Raw genomic sequence first — 21,818 nt, 5'->3', positions numbered from 1 at the left:
ATGAAGTAATCAGGCAGTACGATTACATTCATGGAAATGGGATCACAAATGCTGCAAAGGACAATTCAGGTGAGATATACGTCTTTAGATAGGAAGCTAGCCTGTTAAGTTTAGTCTCTTGAAATCATATTATGATTTTGATTGATATATAACCTTTTGTTACATTTGATTTTTCCTTCCTAAGGGAATTACTTTGCACTTGGCTTTATTAATCTTCATCATTTTGATTTCAGACCAATTCTCTAATTTGTCAAGGTCCTTTTGACTCTAATCCTGTCCTCCAAAGTGCTTACAACCACCCCCAGCTTGGTGTCATCCACAAATTTTATAAGCACACTCTCCACTCCATTATCCAAGTAATTAATTAAAATATTGAATAGTACTAGACACAGGACAGATGCGTGAGGGAGCCCACTAGATGCTTGCTTCTAGTTTGACAGCAAACTATTTATAGCTACTCTTTGAGTACAGTTTTTCAACCAGTTTTGCACCCACCTTATAATAATTTCCTCTAGACCACATCTCCTTAGTTTGCGTATGAGACAGTCTTGTGGGTCTCTGTCAAAATCCTTACTAAAACCAAGATATATCATGTCTACAGCTTCCCCCGCTCCTCCCCTCTCCCCAAAAAGCCAGTAATACTGTCAAAGAAGGAAATAAGGTTTGTAAGGCATGATTTGTTCTTGACAAATCCATGCTGGCTACTATTTATATTCTATTATTCTCTAGGTGCTTACAATTTGATTGTTTAATAATTTGTTCTAGTATCTTTCCGGATCTGGAAGTTAGATTGACTGGTCTATAGCTCCCAGGGCCCTCTTCCTTATCCTTTTCAAAGATAGGTACCTATGTTTGCCCTCCTCCCATCCTCTGGGACCTCACTGATTCCCCATGAGTTTTCAAAAACAGATGCTTACAGTTCTGAGATTGCTTCAGCTAGTTCTTTGCATACACTAAGCTGAACTACATCAAGCTCTTTTGACTTGAATACATTTAATTTAGCTAAACATTCTTTAAACTCTTCTTTCCTTATTTTTGTTTGCATTCTTTTCCCTTGGTTGTTAATATTAATTGTTTGAAGTATCTGGTCACAATTAATTTTTTTAGTGTAGACTGAAGCAAAATAGATATTAAATAACCTCACACTTCTTGATGTCATCTGTTATTCGATTTCGTTCTAAGTAGAGCCCTTACACTTTCCTTCACCTTCACTTGTATCTTGCTGGTACAAAGAGATTTCTAAAAAAATGTGCTAATCGCTCAACAGTTTGATGCCTATTCTTAATCCAAAATGCTTTACCTTTGCTTTCCTCTATTTTATGTCTGGAATGAAAAATCAGGCCTTCTTCCAAAATCAAAGAAGCTGTCAGTCCGGCAGTGGGGTCCACCGCGAAATCGCGCCGCCGACAAAGGGAAGATGGGCTGAATTTTTCGGCGGAGGGCATTGTATGGCCCCTTTGAAGGACAGGTTCTGTGAATTTGGCCTGTCACCATCAGCGAGTTTGACACCCCTGTTTTAGATGTTTAGTACTGGGGGCAGGAACCTGTTGCTTTTTGGGGCGGGGAAATTAGGAGGAATTGCTAGTGTTGTATGTTAAGGTGGTTTCTCCTCTTCCTCTGCCCCTGTCTGTCTGGACAGTGCAGTGAAGCTCTCAGTGCGATCCAGTGGGTGAGCTCTCATGGCCCACTTTAGGGTCACAGCCCACAGGCTGGGAAGAACTGATCTATAGTATTGTGGTGAATCAGCTGAGCATTGATGGGTGAGCAGAGGGCCATTTGGTGAATCTATTGATAGTAACTCTGTAGCTTCTCTTTTCTCCCTGCTCAGGGAGATGATGGGTGGCCAACAAGGAAGAATCCAAGGAGAAGTGCATCACAGAGGCAGGATTTCTGGAGCTGTTGGGAGGAGCAAAGCATCTTAAGGTATTTGGAGGGTGTTATTGGAACCAGGTTCTAGAGCCTGAAGTGCTGAGACAGCTGAAGTCTGTATAGGGCTCGCCTGGGCTGGGGTGCATCTGGCATGGTACCAGGGACTTTCAGGTTTAGAACCATGGCAAGCACAATAGAAGAGCAATAATAGCATATTTATATCAGTATGGATATGCAGGTGTAACAAGGTGGGAAAATTTTGTAATATTTGAATGAATCCTATGTGTACCTCAATATTGCCCTGTACTTTGCATTGCTACCCATTAAAGGAAAAAGGATTAAATTTGCTCTCAGGGCAGACTAAGGCCAAGTATACATTACATACCTATGTATGAAAAATCCATACCAAAGCAACATAGTTATACCAACCTTAACCCCCCACGTAGACAGCACTATATTGGCAGGAGAGCTTCACCCACCAACATAGCTACCATTGCTCGGGGAGGTGGATTAACTATGCTAACGGGAGAACTCTCTCCCATCAGCGGAGGAGCATCTTCACTTAAGTGCTACAGCTGCTTGGTTGAAACTGACCCATATCAACAAGGTGTCCAGAGAAACTGCACACTTCAAAAACTCATGGATCAACACTCTCAGCAGGGAAACTGAGCAGAGACTCCACTTGAGAAGAAAGGACTGAGAGCTGTGAGATGGGGCAATAAGCGTGGGCTCTGGAAGAAGCATGCAGCTCTCCCCTGGGACTAAGGAAAGCAGAGAGAGACAGAGCCTGAAAATGAAGCTCATTACAGCTTGGCTGATGAATTGTGCCTTGACCATAATGGACTTATGCTTATACTTTATTTCTTGGTGCTACACTAAGGATTTTCAATGCTGTGGTCCAGTTGACTAATAAATCCTACTCTATTTTGAAAACACTGCTTGGGTGCATTAGTCCCTGAAGACTGTACTAGTCACCACTAGGAACCTATCTCAGTATGACTTGCTGAATAGAGCTCACGGCGAGAAGCAGGATTGCTGAAGTCCAGACACTTAGGCCACCCTGCCTCCTAGACTATCCTAAAGGAAAGTTGATACCTCTTGAGTCAAGAGACTGTTTAGATGCAGGGGCATAGCACTGATCCCAATCCTGTGGATCCATGACAACAGCGTAGACAACTTATCGGCTTTCGTTTTAAGAGTACAAGATGATTGGTTTAGCAAGACCTCTTTTGGCTCACAGATAGACAAAGAATCCAATTCTAGATTTATAGGTTTTTCCACAGTTTGGCAAGGAAATGCGTTAGTGCTTGCTATGGCAATTGTGACTGTGATCCCTGATCCTTTTGCTTACTGAGTATTCTCTCTTCTTACTAATACATCTGGCTTTCTGCAACTTTCTGCAGTGGGACCTCAGCAAACTGATGTATTCGCTTCTGTGGAGTTTATCATAATGGAGACGTTCCTTGTTCCGGACATCTTTGAATCTTTACCTCTACCTGCTCTTGATTTTTTACGATTTTAAAAAAAAATATTATATATCAACATATTTTGCCCAAGTTCTGAATTTTTGAAAAAAGATTACCACTCCATAAACTGCTCAGAAAACCCCAGCAAACAAACAAACAAAAAAACCCATTAAAGTCATTGACATTTTTAACATTAACAGTTTGGCTGTGCAACGTTTGCCTTGGGAACCTGCTGTCCTAAGGGTGAGCCTAAACCAGCAAAACTACACTTTTATAAGCATCATTTTATTACTGTTTGCATAATTTCATTGTTTGCAATTTTACCTTGCCACGTGATTTCCATATGAGCCCAAAAATGCAGCTGATGAAATTTGTAGAGCTCTTTGAAAATGTGCCTCAGTTTCAAAGCAGCAGAGTAAGACGAGGGTGCTCTTTTGCATGGTGTTGTGTTGGTGTCAATCTGGTTGTTTTAATTAGAGATGGGCTGAAGCCACAATGTTCACATCTGGATTTGAACTGTTCAGGGGTACTTGGTGTGAGGTTTTGCTTCAGTCTGTTATAGAATTACAGGCCAACTATGAAATTTGGCTTCAGAACTAAGCTCCTTTATAGCTGAGGATCCAGGTTTTCAATATGGGATGATTTCTAGCACCACTCTCCTGTATCCAGATCATTCCTGAGTGCACTAGTTCCTTCAGGAGTGATGAGGTCTCTCTACCCGATAAAAGAATTAAAATTCTTTGTTTTACAAATATGGCCCTTTTCACCATCATGACCATCCCAAGTCTCTTCCTAAAAAAGGCCACTGTAAAACAGCTCTATGAATGACAGAGTCTACGGGAAGTTATATGTGGATAAGAATAATCCTGTGAAAAAATTATACCTACTTTGTTTCAGGCAATAGGACACAAAAGACAAATGTGAATCATAGGGTTGGTTAGACCGTCCATTGTGCCCCATCCCTAAAACTGTATGAAGTATACTCTAAAAAAGATCTGTTACTAATGAATGACTAGCCAGAGGAGAGTGCTGCAAGCAGCCTGGAAGAAACCTGTCATAAGTGCAAATCACTATATAGTTTTACGAAGCTGTTTGGAAAACTTGTCCATTTAAAATACACACCCACTCAAGCATTCAAGCTATGGTGCAATGGACACACCCTAATCTGGATATGTTGTGGCTTGTCTTGTCCCAGGTGGTTTTGCTTGTGCCTTTAAACTGTAAGTTCTATGGGTAGACCAGACCTTTGGGAATCATAAAGTCCGGGTTTTACTCTTCCTTTCCTCAGAATTTGGAACTTGGAAGTGACAAAGCTAATCTCAGGTCTTGTTGGTTGTTTTATTTTTAAGTTTGTAGTCCTTTCTCCTCATACAGATAGACAGGAAAGTGGAAACCCATTGCTACGGTTTAGCATTTCTGTATAAGATTTCTGCATTCTAAATCCTGCTCTGATTCTGACTCCCTCTGTGGCTTTTAGTCACAACACAGAACCTCTATGCCTCAGTTCCCCATCTGTAAAATGGGAAAATAATATTTCTCTCTCTTCCTCATAGGGGATGGAGGAGGTTCTGATGATGAATATGTCAATGCTTGTAACGTCTTACATATAATCACCACCTCCTCCAATGATCCTAGTAGCTACCATACCTGAAAACTTCACACAGGCTCCAGCAGAAGAAGTTAAGCTCCATATACCTTGCAGCATGAGACCTGGAAGGGTCGGGGGAAAGTTGTCCTTGTCCCCCTTTTAATCTAAAATGAGCCATTTCATTTCTGAATGACCCAAAGGATCACTTCATTGACCCTCCCCAAAACGTTCAGACCAGCCTTGTGTATAGTGGTGCAATCATACTTGGAGTTTGTGGAGAGCAATATATGGTTTCACAGGCCCACCCAAAAATATTTGAGGGGCAGAGTCCTGCTATCTGTGTGGTCTTTACATGCCACCGCACAGAGTTGTGCACGTCTACAGCTTTATATTAATGATAAATAAGAGTAATTACATATATGTAAGACTAGGGTCAGGCGATCTAGGTTCTATTCTTAGTTCTACCACAGTCTCTCTGGGTGACTTTAGACACTAAACTTCTCTGTATTTCAAATTCCATCTATAAAATGTGTCTCATAATACTTTCCTACTTCCCGGGAGTGTTGTGAGGCTTAATTAATTCATGTCTGTGGGGTTCTTCAAGATCCTCAGGTAGATGGAACTATAGAAATGCCCAAAATTGCTGTTATTACATTTTCTATATAGCTTTCTTTTGTATTCTACCATGTTAAATATAGATACTCACCAAAATGAAAAATCACTCAGCTGTAATCATGGTATATCCAGTCCCTAAAAGTATGCATGATACATCAGCCCTATGATCAGTGTTGGGCAATATTCTGCAAAAGGTAGAGTAGCATGCATTTATAGAATCAAGGCCAGTTTATTAGGCTGCTAAACAAGTTACTAATTATCTTTTGGTGTAGAAGCAGGGCTGGGTCTTAATTGCACTGTACCATCAGAGATCATTACAGCAACGTGATCTAAGTCAGAAAATACATCTGCCAACCCGACACACATTGTTCAAGACAATAATACCAATACCAGAGTAAGGAACCAAGTGTGCTGTCCCCATAACACATATTGTACAGGAACATAACCCATCAAACAAATAATGATAAATAACTTTGCACTTTTATATCTTTCATTCAAGGATCTCAAAGCACTTTAAATGATAGGTCAATAATATCCCTTTTTTAAGGATGGGGAAACCTGAGGCAGAGCCTTGAATAGAAATCAGGCTTCCAAACGTCCATATATCCCTGCAAGTAGCTGTCTGTACAATGTCATAACACCTCAACCAGAGCATGTATCACAGGGAGCGCTACTCTGGAATCTTATGCTTTTACAACACTACAACAGTGTCTATGACCAGCCATGTAAACTGGAAAAAAAAATACCAAACATTGGAGGCCATATTTCTTCAAAGGTTTCAAGCCACTCTGTGTAATTTTAAGTTGGAGGTTATTCAGCTGTTGGCCTACACAGGTGATAGCATAGTATTAAATGTCCGTAATACACACCTTCTAAGTGCTACAATTCTCATATCTGACATGCTCAACTTAACTATTTGTGTATCAGTACAAACGACCTGGATAACAAAGCACAAAATATGTTGGGGTCATAACCCCCCATGTGAAAAATAATCCTAGCTACCAGGGATGGTTACAATCATTACAACACATTATTTTTGATGACCTTAGGCAATAATGCACTGCACCCTGTGCAAACCAGTACATAATGGTAGACAGCAGGACATTCCCACAGTATGAAATGTATCAAGTGGAATTAAAAAGTGTGTGTATTTGCTTATTTATAGCAACCAAGTGCTAATTTCCATGGTTGCTATAAATAAGCAAATAGTAATGTGCCTAAATACCCCAAAGTCAACCGATCAGCCTCGTTTCTAATCAAGATCATGTGCCATTGTACAACCACTTGCTTTCAAACCAGATCAATTTTGTCATATCCAGATAACCACATACACACCCTCTCCCTGCTGCTAACCCCATGTGATGAATGAGCTGACAGAGAAATACTGTAAGTCAGTGACTTGCTGTATAAGCGATATGCTTGGTACTTGTTGCACAAACCCACAGTGTCCAAAGTTCACTGCCCTAGGATGTTTCAAACAGCATGACTGGCAGCTGTGGCTTTACACTAAACAACTTTGTGTGCTGTGCAGAAGAGCTGAATGTTAATCCAATTTGTTAAGGGCAAATATAGCAGGGAACCATTCAAAAAGCAATAATGTGTGCCAGTGTATGTTATTAATATAGAATAATAGAAATGTTGGCATGGAAGGGACTTGGAGAATTCCTCAAGTCCAACCCCCAGCGCTGAGTCCGGACGAAGTAAACCAAAACCATCACTGACAGGTGTCTCTAACCTGTCTTTAAGAACCTCCCATGATGGGGATTCTGCAACCTCACTTGGAAGCGCATTCCAGAGCTTAACTATCCTTATAATAGTTAGCATATAGAAAATAGAAATTCAGGTCTGGTAAAGGCCCATGTTTTGTAAGTATATCCTTATCATTTAGCTGGCTATAGGGGTATAAAACAAAGAATCAAAACCACAGGCCTTCTCTCACTGTGACAGTCTGAGGCCTTGTACTTTAGCTCAGATGCAGGAGTGGTGGCCATTAGCTGGGAAGTGTGCAGTCACATACGCACATTCCAACATAACATCTAATACCAGGCTGTTAAGACGGTGATCCAATCTAACACCTCCAGATAAAGAAAAGATCCTAGAATGTTTAAAGGAAACTTGGTTTGATATGTAATTCTTTTGCCAGACAGAATGCTAACAGTTGTGGTTGTAAAATCTACACTCCTTATTGCTTTGTCTTTATGGTACGCAATTCTGGTCTAAAGGATTGGGGGATCCTAATGGATGCTTGCTTGAAAAGATCCCAACAAACCTGTCGTGTTGCCTGCTGCTGGATTCTGGACTTCTGCTTCTGTCAGCAAACTAAGAACTGAAAAGACTAGGGGGTCCTAACATCTCGGTGCCATAACTCAGATACATTTCACTGGACAGGTGAGTAGTAGCCAGATAAGTCCCCCTGTGACAATGGTCCACGCAGCGGTTTGTTGGAGGTATGGTGGGCTCTCAGGACAGGAGTTGTGGATTCTCACAAGCTGGGGTAGTGGATTTTTTAAACAGATGGATACGGAAGAATCAGGGCCCATACCAGGTATAGGGGTCAACCTGGGATGAGATTGAGAAGGAGGTGGGGGAGGCAGTAGGGGACCCCAAAGGAAAGGAATATCAGAAAAAAGACATGGTGTTACAAGGATTGTTCACTGGGATAGCGTACTAGATAAAAAGGGAAGCTGAACTCCTCCAGCATATTAAATATTTGGAGGGGATAATGGACAGGAGGGACTTGAACCATCTGCCCCACCAACGGTATTGAAGGAAATACCTCCTCTTCCCTATCCTGAGAAAACAAAATACCCACCACTGCCAGTGGATGTTGTAAGCCGGCGATCCACAGTCACAGCCCCTCCGAGAGAGGCCACCCAGGAGGAACTGTGGGAGGCGAGAATAGTACCCCCTGTTGCGGGTTGGGGGAACCAGGTCCCGCAAGTAATAGAACAGGCAGAAACCCGCCCCTTTGTCTCTGGAAGGGCCGGGAGGCATTGCTGGGCCAGCTGGGAAAGATACCTTGGGATGACTGGGATTAGTTTGTGTTGTGGCTAGAGGAGGTGGGTAGGGAAATGGAGGGTCTAACTCGTGAGGACCAGGTGATTACATGGCATAGTCTTTTGGGACAGGGTATCTTGGGAATTGATGTGGCAGGGCTGGCAAACACATTTCTGATCCTGGGACAGGTGGCAAAACAATTGTTTGGGGTGTACTCTCATTGTGCTGGGATGAATAAAATGAGGAGAATCCCAGGAAAGACAGGGCGAGGTATCTTCAGTCGCATACAATCAGGGGCACAGTGTTGGGAGGATCCCCTGGGTGTTGCCCCAGCAGGGAAGGATGGGACCTAATGTGGGTGTAGGGCTGCTGGAAAAAGTGGAACTAAGGGAAGGTATTTGGTGTATCTTAACAGCTGAGGGACCAGTAATGCTGTACCCCCAGGGAAACCAGGAGGCTTTCTTGAGATGGGTGCATGAGAGCTTGGCAGGGGGACACCCTGGGTTTGAGGAGGCATTTGGGAATTTTGAAAAGGTTGTGCTGGTGGCCAGGAATGGCAGCCGACTTAAAGTCACACTTGGAACATTGTTTAGATTGAGCTAGGCACAATCCACCTCACAAGGTACTAAAGGGAACCTTGGGAAAGAATACAAATTAACTACACAGGACCCCTACCACCAGGATCAAAGGGGAAATGATTCATGGTGGTGGTGGTAGATACTTTCAGCAGGTGCGTGGAGGTGTTCCCCACAAAGCATCAAACTGCCCTGGTAACTGCTGAAAAATTGGTAAATGAGATATTCACTCATTGGGGGCTCCTGAAGGTGATTGACTCAGACCAAGGAGTTGCATTGGGGGAGTTCTCAGCCCTCACTGGAATCACACAATTGTTCCGTATTGCTTATCACCCACAGGTTGCGGGGCAGGTGGAACTCATGAACCATACTACCAAAAGTGAACTGAGAAAGGTGGTGAAGATGGGGAGGGAGGGGGAAACTGGTCACAGTTACTGCCCTTTGTCTTAATGAGAATAAGGGCCTGAGAATCAAAGGGTACGAGATTCTCTTCATATGAGGCGCTCATGGGAAAGCCCATGGAATGGTCAGAAAACCTACTTACCCCAGAACCTGGGGAGGTCAGCACATACACTCTAACACAAGAGTGGGTTTTAACCCTAATCGACCATGTGAAACAAGTACAGCAGGCAGTGGCCTGGCGAAATGAGCAAGGAGCAGCGAAGGTCAAAGCATGGTATGACCTGCCTGGAGAGTACAATCTACCACAGTGGGAGATGGAATGATGTACCGGATTCCAGGACAGCACCATCCATTCCCAGCTCCCAAATGGAGGGGCCCCTATCTGGTCCTGGACCGATTAGGGCCCAGCTTGCTGCTATTGGGCACAGATAATGGAGGGCAGGACTGGGTTCACTGCATACAAATAAAAAGGTACCAAAAGGGGATTGGGAAAGGGGACGCATAAATTATGTTATGTATGTGTTACAGGTCAAACCAAAATAAAATAAAAAAATTGGGGATTCCCTGGCCCTGGATGAAGCAACCATTGCTGCTAATCACACTTGTTACAATGATAAAATCCACTCAAATTCCACAATGCAAAGTGTCAAAAGGAAGAAACAAATGGACTACTACACCCGCAACTTGTGGTAATGAAGCAAACTAGGACTATGAGAATTTACCCATAGAAAGATATACCACCAATCCTTCAACAGGAGTTTGGCAGTGTCAGTATACAGTTTACAGATTGAATGGGGGAATCCCAAACCGGTGGAGAATCTCAAATTTACCAGGAAATATTGCATGGTATTCCCTGTATGCTGGCATGGTTAACAATAGTGGGAGAGGCAGTTATCCAGTCATGTGGTTTGTCACAGAAGGTCCCAAGAATATAGCCCTCTGGTCTTTTGAAGTGTATACACCCCCTCTTTGTAAAACAGGGCCCCTCAATTGGGGTGTGATGTCACCATATGTAACAACAATGGTACTTCCATGGAGGATAAACCCAGAAGGTGTGATTGTTATGTACATATTACACTGGGCGTAAAGTCCCCTTTGGGACATTGGATGTGTGATGATTTCACCTTTTTACAGAATGTAGCCCTACAGGTAATATGGATGTCAAGCTGGAAAAATCCCAATTTAAACTGGCCGCAGCCATGAGTTGGAAATATTCCCTGATGAGCAAACATGTGGGAGCCATTGTGGGAGAGGGTGCAGTCAGTGTATTTCAACATCTCTTTTTGATCTATTACATGGGTGGCACACCCTAAGGAATGGTGGGTGGACCAAATTCATCCCAACTGTAGGGTATACGTAGAAGGGTTAAAACAACAATTTGATTGGTAGGTGAGGGGACGTACTTGAGACCGTTGCCAGAAAAGGGAATTGTGGGAAGCAGCGAACACAGCACTGGGTACATGGAATCTGGGGGATGAGTGGGTAACCAAACAATTGATAAGCCAAAATGTAAAATTTCAAAAACAAATCAATGAATTAATGGCACAGCAATTATCGGCTATTGCCACAGGATGGAGGAAGGCAGCAGAGGTAAACCTGCGGTTAACTCACTGGGCAGGAGATCTTGTGACATGGGTGGGGGATGGTTTCAGAAGGTTAACCTGGGGTGAGGTGTGTATGTGGGCATACACAATGTTCAGTTGACTATGTTGCTGAGTGTTATGAAGGATGGTTGGTCAGAACAATGGCCTTCCGTGTTAAACCATGAGGTTAGTCCATAATTATCCACACTTGCAAAACATACCCGTCCACCTGGAAGGTAACATCCCCAACTTGTGGGGCCAGCATTTGTGTAATAGTTACTATGATATCATGGGAAGGGAATGCAATTAAGGTTGTCCCCCTGAGGCCTATGGGAGTTACAAGGGAAGGAGGAGTGCGTTGGGAACCACTGGGAGATAGATAGGGAGGGTGGACTATCATTACATTAAATCACTGTATATCCAGTGAAAATATCTAGATGTGCCCCTCTCCTATGGCTATGAAGGAGCAGGATCAATGGTCTATTGCAAAGTGAGGCATTTGGGATACTGTATATATGGGGCATGGAGTATTCTGTTGGGGATGTATGCAATCCTATAATATAACACTAGGAAGTAAAATCATACCAGCATATGACTGGATTACAAACATCTATACACTGCCACCTGGACTATGGTGCACAAATGGATCAGTGGACCTAATTGTTGTGAGCAATCAAACCAGCACCTATTATCCCATCCCATATCAAGTAGTTGAATTGGTTTGGACAACACCACATTTCACCATGGGTATCCAATGGAACACAATATGGACAAAAGTACACAAAAACTACAGGAGAAACTCACCATGACCGCCAATAGTTTGACACATTTACAATATACATTTCAGCATAGCGCTGACAGGATTTTAACCCTGACAAAAGAGGAGAAGTAGTGTTTCTGGTGGTGGCCAGGATGTTGGACTATATTACAATGGTCTGGACTCTCGGTGTTGCTGTGGATTATTCTAGTGGCTGTTGTATTGCTAAGTATACTGGTGTTACGTTGCATATGGAAACAGTCAAGATGTACAGCCACTGATTATAACCCAGAAGTAATGTAGTAAGCCACCCTCCCATAGTGTAACAGACAACCCTGACCCAACCTTCTCAAGCCCATTATACTAGGAAGTCTGGAACACTAACTGGAAGAGGTGTAGCTTGCCCATATGAGAGAAGGTGCAGGGCACTGTGTTGCACAGGGGACAGTGGGGCAGATGGAGCATCGACACATTCCATCTTGATGCCTGGCCCTATCAGGAAATGTGTTGCCATATGTCCTATGCTTTTCCCAGGATACCTGGGCAGGAGAATCCCAAAAGAAAAGAAAAGAGTGGAGTGTTAGTATATAGACTATAGATATTCAGGCCTGCCTGTAAAGGCCCATGTTTTGTAAGTATATCCGTATCATTTAGCTGGTTATAGGGGTATAAATAAAATCAAAACCACAGGCCTTCTTTCGCCGTGACAGTCTGAGGCCTTGTACTTTGGCTCAGATGTAGGAGTGGTGGCCATTAGCTGGGAAGTATGCAGTCACATACACACATTCCAATATAACATCCAATACCAGGCTGTTAAGACGGTGATCCAATCTAACACCTCCAGATAAAGAAAAGATCCTAGAATGTTTAAAGGAAACTTGGTTTGATAAGTAATTCTTTTGCAAGACAGAATGCTATCAACAGTTGTGGTTGTAAAATCTACACTCATTGTTTTGTCTTTATGGTACCCAATTCTCTATTATCTATTTGAATGATTTCTGTCTGGTTCTTTTGTTTCTGTCTGTTGCATAACTAAGTGTGATCAGTTAAGGTGGTGGGATATGATTGATTAAAGAATTATGTTACAATATGTTAGGATTGGTTAAAGAATCATCTTGTAATATTGTTAAAGAAATTATTGGTTAAGATACATTATAAAAACTGAGGTAAAACGGTAAGTAGGGGGAGAAGATTTATTGGTCTAAAGGACAGGGGGATCCTAATGGATGATTGCTTGAAAAGATCCCAACAAACCTGTTGTATTGCCTGCTGCTGGACTCTGGACTTCTGCTTCTGTCAGCAAACTAAGAACTGAAAGGACTGGGGGGGTCCTAACAATAATTAGCAAGTTTTTACTAATATCTAACCATCTAAATCTCCTTTGCTGCAGAATAAGTACATTAGTTTTTGTCCTACTTTCAGCAAACATGGGAAACAACTGATAACAGTTTTCAAATATGTTAAAGCTGTTATAAAGAGGACGGTGATCAAGTCCCACCTCAGTCTTCTTTTTTCAGGACTAAACATGCCCAGTTTTCTTAATCCTTCCTCATATGTAAGATTTTCTAAACCTTTTATCATTTTTGTTAATCTCCTCTGGACTTTCTCCAACTTGTTCACATTGTTCTTAAAGTTTGGTGCCCAGAACTAGACACAGTAGTCCAGTTAAGGTCTAATGACTGCCAAGTAGAGTGGAACTATATTCCCCATGTCTTACAAAGGACACTCTTCTCAATACACTTCAGAATTCTATTAGTCTTTTTGTAACCGTATCTCATTGTTACCTCATATTCAATTTGTGATCCACTATAACCCGCAGATTCTTTTCACCAGTACTACTACCTAGTCAGTTATTCCCCATTTTGTAGCTGTGCCCCTCATTTTTCCTTCCTAAGTGAAGAACTTTGCATTGTCTGTATTGAGTTTCATCTTGATGAATTCAGACCAATTCTCCAATTTGCCAAAGTCCTTTTGAATTATAATACTGCTCTTCAAAATGCTTGCAATGTGATCTGCAGATTTTATAAGCATACTCTCCACTCCATTATACAAGTCATTAATAAAAATATTGAATAGTGCTAGTCCCAGGACTGGCCGCTGTGGGACCCTAGTAGATTTGCCCTCCCAGTTTGACAATGAACTATTGATAGCTATTCTTTGAGTATGGTCTTTAAACCTGTTGTGTATCCATCTTATAGTAATTTCCTCTAGACCATATATCACTAGTTTACTTATGTCATCTGAGACTGTATCAAAAGCCTTACTAAAAACAAGATATATCATATCCATCCACTAAGCCAGTAACCCTGTCAGAGAACGAAATTAGGTTGGTTTGGCATGATTTGTTCTTGACAAATCCATGCTGGATATTTCTTATAAACCTATTGTCCTCAAGTCTCGGTGCTTACAAATTGATTGTTTAATAATTTGTTTCAGTGTCTTTCCAAGTGTTGAAGTTGGGCTGACTGATTTGTAATTCCCTGGTTCTTTTTTGTTCTCCTTTTTAAAGATAGGTATTAATATGCCAATATATCTGTGTATTCTATATTATTCTGCCAGTAATTGGGTCTTTGATTTTCCTGATCACTAACACTATGGCAGTAGTATTTTTGTGATATTTCCTGGGCACTATTTATAGTGAGGTCTGAAATGTCAGTGAGTCTGATAAGACTTCAAATAATCTGCATTTGTATTTAGTTATAAGCAACCAAGCCCCAGACAGTCTAGAAGGAGTTGTATGGCTGTATGTAGGAGCAGAGAGAATCTAAGGCACAGACAATTGGCTAAATTCACAGATGGCAAATGATGATGTCAATTATATACTGGAAAACTGATGTAAATTGATATAAATAGCTGTAATTTACATATTAATAGGACAGTGGCGGGCAAGGGGGAATAGCAGGAGAGGATATGAAGATGCAAGATAAAAAGCCTAAATAAAGATTTCAAATTGTCTTGGACAAAAACTCTCCCATGTGAAATGAACTCTCACTAAAGCAACCATAAACAAAAATGATGATAAACAATGTATCTAGTTGTTAGGAGTTGCTAGTGAGGTATTGAGGGACTGGTGTTAGGAAAGGCCTTATTTAACATCTTTACTCCTTTTTCCAGCTCATTAATAATCAGATGATATTATATTGGGAGGTGTTCTAAACATCAGCTGAGATAGATAAATGATACAAAGAGATTAGAAACCTGAGCAGAAAATAACAAAATGAAGTTCATCAGGTAAAAATGTAGGATAAAACACCTGGGAAAAGTAAACTTAAATACAGATATACACTGGGAGAAAATAAGCTTGAAAGCTCTGATGGATAAAGCCACTTATGGGTAATAATGAACAATAGATTAGGTATGAGTTTGCAAGATGACATGTTGCATAAAAGACCAATGCAATTTTGGCCCGCACACACAAAGGCATCACATACTACTGAACAGGGGAAGCAATAGTACCTCTCTATCTGGCCCTTGTGCAATGACCTCTGGAATAGTATGTTCAGTTCAGGCCATGTTTCCCCAAAAATACTGACAAACTGAAGGGAGTTCTGAGAAGAGGAACCAAAATGGATAAAGGGGGAAGGGAATGATTTATGAAGAATGATTTTAAAAGTTAAGTACATACAGGTTGGTTCAGCAATATGTAAGACAATGTTCTATCTACAAGTATCTACAGGAGGGAGATGAATTACTTACAGTCATACACAAGAGTTTGACTAGGACTTATGAGATGAAACTAAGAAAAGAAAATGTAATCTCAAATATTAGGAAACCGATACTGTGGAGAAATCTCCCAAGGACAGTGCTGGAGGCTCATGCTGCCAGAATGTCAAAACTAGACTAAACAAAACACTAGGAAAATGTACCGTGGGCAGATAACTGGGTGATCTAATGAAGTTTTCCATCTTTCTATGATTCTACAAAAACTGGTGAGGCTTGTGTTATTTTACACCTTCCTATTAAGTTATTTATCCTGCTACACCCTCCCCTTTTGCTTCTTCACAGCAAAAGTTACACCCAGTTGCCAACATGTAATTTACACCACCCTTTGTCACCTTTGAATTTAGCCCAAAGGGTTTAAACATTTTTTTTAAAAAGACAGACATTTTAGTTGAAAGCTGTTTAATTATAATTTTCTACCAATTTTTATGTATTTCATGGGACGCAGTTGTATTTTTATAATATAGAGATCCCTTTAGTACACACACATTATGAACTTTAGATTCAGCGAATGACAGAGGATAAATATTACTGAAATTAAATGGCAGTCATTTAGGCTCCGATCCCTGCAGGGTCTGTCCTCATAGTTTTAATTGCAAGACTGCAGCTCAATACAGAAATACTTCAGAGGATTTTTTCAGTGCAATCTTTGTATTATTACTAGGGATGGTGAGTGGGGAATTCTGCAAATGTGGGCATAAAAGACAAAATCACAAGAGCCACCCTTTTTACTGTCCACATTTCTTTCATTGTGGACTAACCACCTTTATTCATTCATTAGTAAGCACAGATTGTCTGCAACTGCTATTTGCAAAATGTCCTCAAGACATCCTGAATCAGATTCCAAAGAATGTCAAACCTATTTGTTTACAGCAGTAGCTTCCTGCATGTTAATATCAGTATCAGAAGGGGTGAGATTCTTTGTTTCTTTTCCTTCTTGATCTGTTGCACCTTGGAAATTTTTCTCTGGGACCCTGGTGTTCACCATAAGAAGGACGTGCTCAGTCCACCAAAGCTTTCCTTTTACAAGCATCAATTCAGTGATGTTTGTGCAACTTCTCATTATTCATGATTTTATCTTGCTACTTTGTGTGCATAACAACTTAGAGGTGCTGTTGATGAAATGCTTTCAGCATTTATTTGCAAGCAATAACTTGTCTATGTTTCAGAGAGTAAGGTGGAATGGTTGCAGCATGGTAAACACACCTTATTGTCTCATACTGTTTTGGTTCCAGACTCTGGATTGCTTTTTGTTATAGTCATTTTATATTCAAACAACAACTAACGTGCAGCATGATCTAGTGGCATAAGCGTAGGACTGGAAACCTGGAACTCCTGAGTTCTAATCCTAACTGTTTCATTAAAAAATTAAAAAAAAAAATCGTATGGGAGGAAGGGAAAAAGAGCATTGGCTTCCCTCTCTGAAGACATTTACAGAATGGAATGGGCTGGTGAGAAAGTATGGTAAAGTCAATTTCATGCAAGTGGCCAGGGCCTATTTGAGGGAAATTGATGGAGACAAGGATCCAGAATTAGCTCGACAGGGCAAAGTATTCAGGCCTATAGGCTGTTTTAGTCTCCACAAACAGGATTGAGATGAAGGAGGAAACGCCTTTTCTGCTCTGAGAGAAGTCCTAAAGACTCCTATTCAGACTCCTGCACTGGGCCATTAGGAAAAGGAGCCTGGGAACTCATATAGGGGCTCTTCTCCCCTAATATTCAGCAACGGGAAAGGGGTCTTTAGATAGAATGTCATGTTCCTGATTACTTCACTCCCCTTCCATAGTGAGAGGGGAACCAGAAGGCTCTTTTTCATACCTCTTGGTCAGTGGGGAAGCCCTTAGGGGACCCAAACAAAATCCTAGTATAGGCCCCATGGATTGGATCATACTTGTGAGCCAAAACTTCAGGATGGCTGCAATCCTGCTTCATTTAATCTGAATTGAGGTGGTTCAGGCAGATTTATGTAAAGACTTTGATTTCAGCCTCTTTATTTAAAATAGCCTCACAGATACAAGACAAATTACCACTTGCTGTTTGCTGAAGGAGAGAGCTCATAATTCTTCACAGCACTTTCTATTGAACTTTGAATCTCATGTATTGTTTAAGCATATTGTTAAAGTACTAATCAACATATCTATAACCTCCTCGGACTTCTATGAAAGTAGTTGAGAATAAAGACAATTAGCCAAGTAAGGGCACAATTATGCCTTGAAGACACAGACTGATGCGGGGGGCGGGGCGGAGAGGAAGCAACACGAAGGGCAATGCCACACTGCCAAGTAGGGACTGTGGGAAGTAATGTACCTCCTACAGAGAACGATGCATTTTCACTGAGGGTGACCAAAAAGCCCTGGAGATTATCATTAAAGACAACGGAAACTGTTCCCTTGGTACAGAAACATGAAATGTATAAGAGAATTTACACCAGGTGCTGGCCCCTTTGAGAAAACACACAACATGCAACATGGGAAGAATGTGAAATTAAAGTTTGACATTTTTCTTTTAGTCATGTAAACTGTCTTAACCTATTTTTAGCATTGTACCAGCTTCCATAATACCAATGTAAAGCACAAGATGATGTTTTTCTTAGAGGCCATAAGTGAAATTATTCCTACACATTTGCTGAAAGAAAATCCCATAAGAAAACAGAAGTGAATTATATTCCCTTTCCTTCCCCACTGGCATAGTATTGTCTATTCTGTTTAAACTAAGGTTATCTCAGAGGGTGATAATGCCTCTGGGCAGAAACAACCGTGTAAAGACCAGAAAGCTCTGTGTTATTTTGTCAAAGGCTGGGGTTTGCCCTGCTGAGGAAGACACTGAGGGTTTAACCCATAAATCCCACCAATCCCCTGGGATCTTCTGGGGACATATATCCATCCATATGATGATCTTGTGCCTCTGCATTGGCTTTAGGTTCCCTGAAGCTCTACCTAGGCTTCCTGACATCGTGTCTCCTTGGAAGCCACAAAGCCAGGGACCCTGTGGCTGGTGCCTCCCCTTAAAGAGGGCTCCTCAATCCAAAGAGCTCTTCACAGAAAAGGAAATAGTACCTTTGGGTCTGTTATATTTCACAGTACAAGAGAGATGATGAACATGCCCCCTCTCAACTCATGAATCCATGGACCCGCAAAGACCATTCTGTGCTTTTCAGAGGCATGGGAATTCCTGGGAAGTGTGTTCTAAGGTACTTTTGAATCTGACAGTGCTAAATGGCTTCTGTGGGACAAGACACTCTGCCAATGCTTCTTATGTACAATATGACAAAGGCTCATAAAATATACAACGTGTTCCAAGTGTACACCCGGGGCCTAGGTATACCGTAGGGATGCATCTTTTCTTTTTTTGTAACCTGTATGGTGTTTGTGTTGCTTAATTATACACCCAGTATTTTCACATTGATCAGGATGTTCTGGGAACTAGAAGAGATACTCACACAGGTCGGCCTTCCGCAGATTTTTCATTCTGATAACTTTTACGCTGAGCAAGTTGCAAGGAGATGGTTCCATCTGCTGAACAAAAGACATGGAATGAACATACACAAAGACAAATACATTTCATAGTGAGCTGAGTCAGCTATTGTGTCACCTTAAATATTTCAACACTAGTCTCCAAAGAATTTCTGGATGAAAGCTTCTTTCTCTATGCAGGTATATGGCCATGTAGATTCATGCTGTGCATGGAACCACTGATTAAGCCTCCAATTTGCCCGGATTCTTCCCTTTCTATTCTGGGTGTGCTGGGGTAAGACTCCACTTTAGATTTGTGAGGTTATTTATTATAACTTACTCCACTCACTAACAGTCAATAAAAAGGGCCAGGGAGAAGATTGTATTAATCAATCAATATGACAGTTGTGACTTAACATCTTATGATCCAATGACAATGAAATATATGATGTTTCATAAATGTATTTTGTTTTATCAATACCAGTTCATATACAGTAGATCTTCAGAGTTACAAATACCAGAGTTACAAACTGATCGGTCAACCATACACTTCATTTGGAACCAGAAGTATGCAGTCAGGCAGCAGAGACCAAAAAAAGCATAAACTGTACAATACAGAACAGCGCTGTGTTAAACAAACTACTAAAAACATAAAGGTAAAGTTTAAAAAAAGATTTGACAAAGTAAGGAAACTGTTTCTGTGCTTGTTTCATATCAATTAAGATGGTTAAAAGCAGCATTTTTCTTCTGCATAGTAAAGTTTCAAAGCTGTATTAAGTCAATGTTCAGTTGTAAACTTTTGAAAAAACAACCATAATGTTTTGTTCAGTTATGAACAACTTCCATCCCCAAGGTGTTTGTAACTGTGGGTTCTGTGGTGAAATAAAGATATCAAAGTTCCATTGATCTGTACAAATTCAAAGAAAGTCATTTCACATCCACCATAATTTGATTAAATTCCAGCAGACTAATTATTACTAACTCACTGAACAGCATTCCTTTTGTTTGGGGCTTTATGTAATCATTAGCATCTAATCTGGTGGATTCCATGCAGAAGCAGCATATTCTGTATAAAAATGAACAATATGCCTATTCCTTATTAAATCTTAAGTGATATTTAAAATATATTCTATATGGAGCTACAATTGAAAACCACTTGTAAACTTCAACTATTTGAAAATTCTGCTGCCTCTCTTTTTAGTTGAGCTTTTCATAAGAAGCATATTGCACATCCATCAGAGTCTGCAATGGCTGGCAATTTATACCCAGGTGCAGCTTATCCAAAGCTAAAAGCATTTTGATTTAAAGCTCTGTAGCTAGTGGCTGTAAAAACTCATTCTCTGTGGATTGGCACAGAGGGGGATCTGTAACACACACTAACTAGTGGGCTACACAAGTAGAGAATTTCCACAGAAATCCATTACATTCTGATTTGATGGGACTACTTTTCATACTGCAGTTAACAGCAGATAATGTAGCAGGACAAAAAACGCTAACATCAATATAGCTGATATTATGCACCAGATCCTCTGCTGATTCAAATCACCATATCTCCATTTATTTCAATAGAGCTATGCCAACTCACACCCATTGGCCCACAATATCAGAAGAAGTGGGTCTTAAAGACTCATTGACCTCTGTAGAACACAGAAAGTGAAACGGACATCTCTAGAATTCCCTCCCTCAATGTCCTTGGTTGGGGCAACTTTTCCTTCAAAGAAGGAGCCAAAAAGAATAGTTATCCTAGAAATATAGGAAAATCATTGGAAAACAGAAGGGCACTTAACAATCCTGTCAGGATCGTGAGACATAGAGCTGAGTCTGGCAAAACTCTTATCTTGTGCAAGGATCAGAAAAACATGGCACATGTCCACAAGCATGGGGCGGGGTGGGGGTTGGAGGGTAGAGGTTAGGGTGTGCCATAAATGAATTTCCTTTTATAAGTATGAAGATAGAAAATAATATAAGTGCCATACTCCAATCCACACAAAGAAAAAAAGAAAAGGAACTTTACAGTGAAGAAAGGATAGAGGAAGGGATTCAAAGCAGAAACATAGGGACAATAGGAAACGCTGCTATCGCTAATTAATTATTGAACTTTTTGGTGATGAGCAAATTCAACCTCCCCTCCACCCCCCACTAAAAACCTACGCTAGTTTACCAGGAGAACACTTTTTGCACAAGATCAGGTTTTTGCACTGCACTATGCACTGATTCATCTGATGTCTATCTACCTTTCACAATTAATTTCTTTGTATGCTTCATTTTTAAAGGACGCAAGAGAGGGGCAGTGGTAACATTTAAAAGGAAACATCTTCTCAGTTTCAGTTTTTCATATACATTCATTATTGCAGTGCCACATGTTGACCCCCTAATTTAGAGGAGTTTATCAACCCCTTAAGTGTTTTAACCTTGCCCCTAGTTGCCCCTGTGTATCACCCCAGATGCATGAAAAACTGGGTCATTTTTGGTTATGTAATTTCTTATACTGTGCCCATCACGATGGCATCTGACTACCTATTTGACACAGAGTCACTGTATTAATTAATCAAGCTGGAGGTATAGAGCAAACACAAAACCCATCCAAGTACTTTCATTGCTATGAAAGATGGCACTGTAGGACAAAGGTTCTTCACAGCTGTAGAATAGCAAGCCTTCCTGCTGTAGACTTGTTTGGTAGTCAAAACAGCACTCTGAAAGCAGTACAAACTGCAGAAGAGCTGCCTACTATGTGAATCTCAAAGAAACTTATTTTGTTTTTTCTTACCTGGTATGAGCTGGTAGCTTGCCCCAT

General features: G+C 40.9%; 1 protein-coding gene across 1 annotated transcript in view; it reads right to left on the bottom strand.

The window, feature by feature from the left end:
* The window catches only part of LOC137159680 (cytosolic phospholipase A2 epsilon-like), a 49,385-nt gene extending 27,567 nt beyond the window's left edge, over positions 1 to 21,818 (bottom strand). Inside the window, exons 1-2 of the mRNA XM_067558146.1 lie at positions 21,792 to 21,818; positions 19,012 to 19,087 (exon numbers count right to left, since the gene is read on the bottom strand). Coding sequence (XP_067414247.1) covers positions 19,012 to 19,087; positions 21,792 to 21,818 — 103 coding nt within the window. The remainder of the gene's footprint in view (positions 1 to 19,011; positions 19,088 to 21,791) is intronic.

This window comes from Emydura macquarii, unplaced genomic scaffold (assembly GCF_026122565.2).
Source record: "Emydura macquarii macquarii isolate MOO-44397 ecotype Brisbane River unplaced genomic scaffold, CSIRO-AGI_Emac_v2 contig_1876, whole genome shotgun sequence".
In the NCBI taxonomy this organism is placed as follows: domain Eukaryota; kingdom Metazoa; phylum Chordata; order Testudines; family Chelidae; genus Emydura; species Emydura macquarii.
Note: the sequence above shows the minus strand (reverse complement) of the source record. Positions and strands in the feature narration are given on the sequence as shown.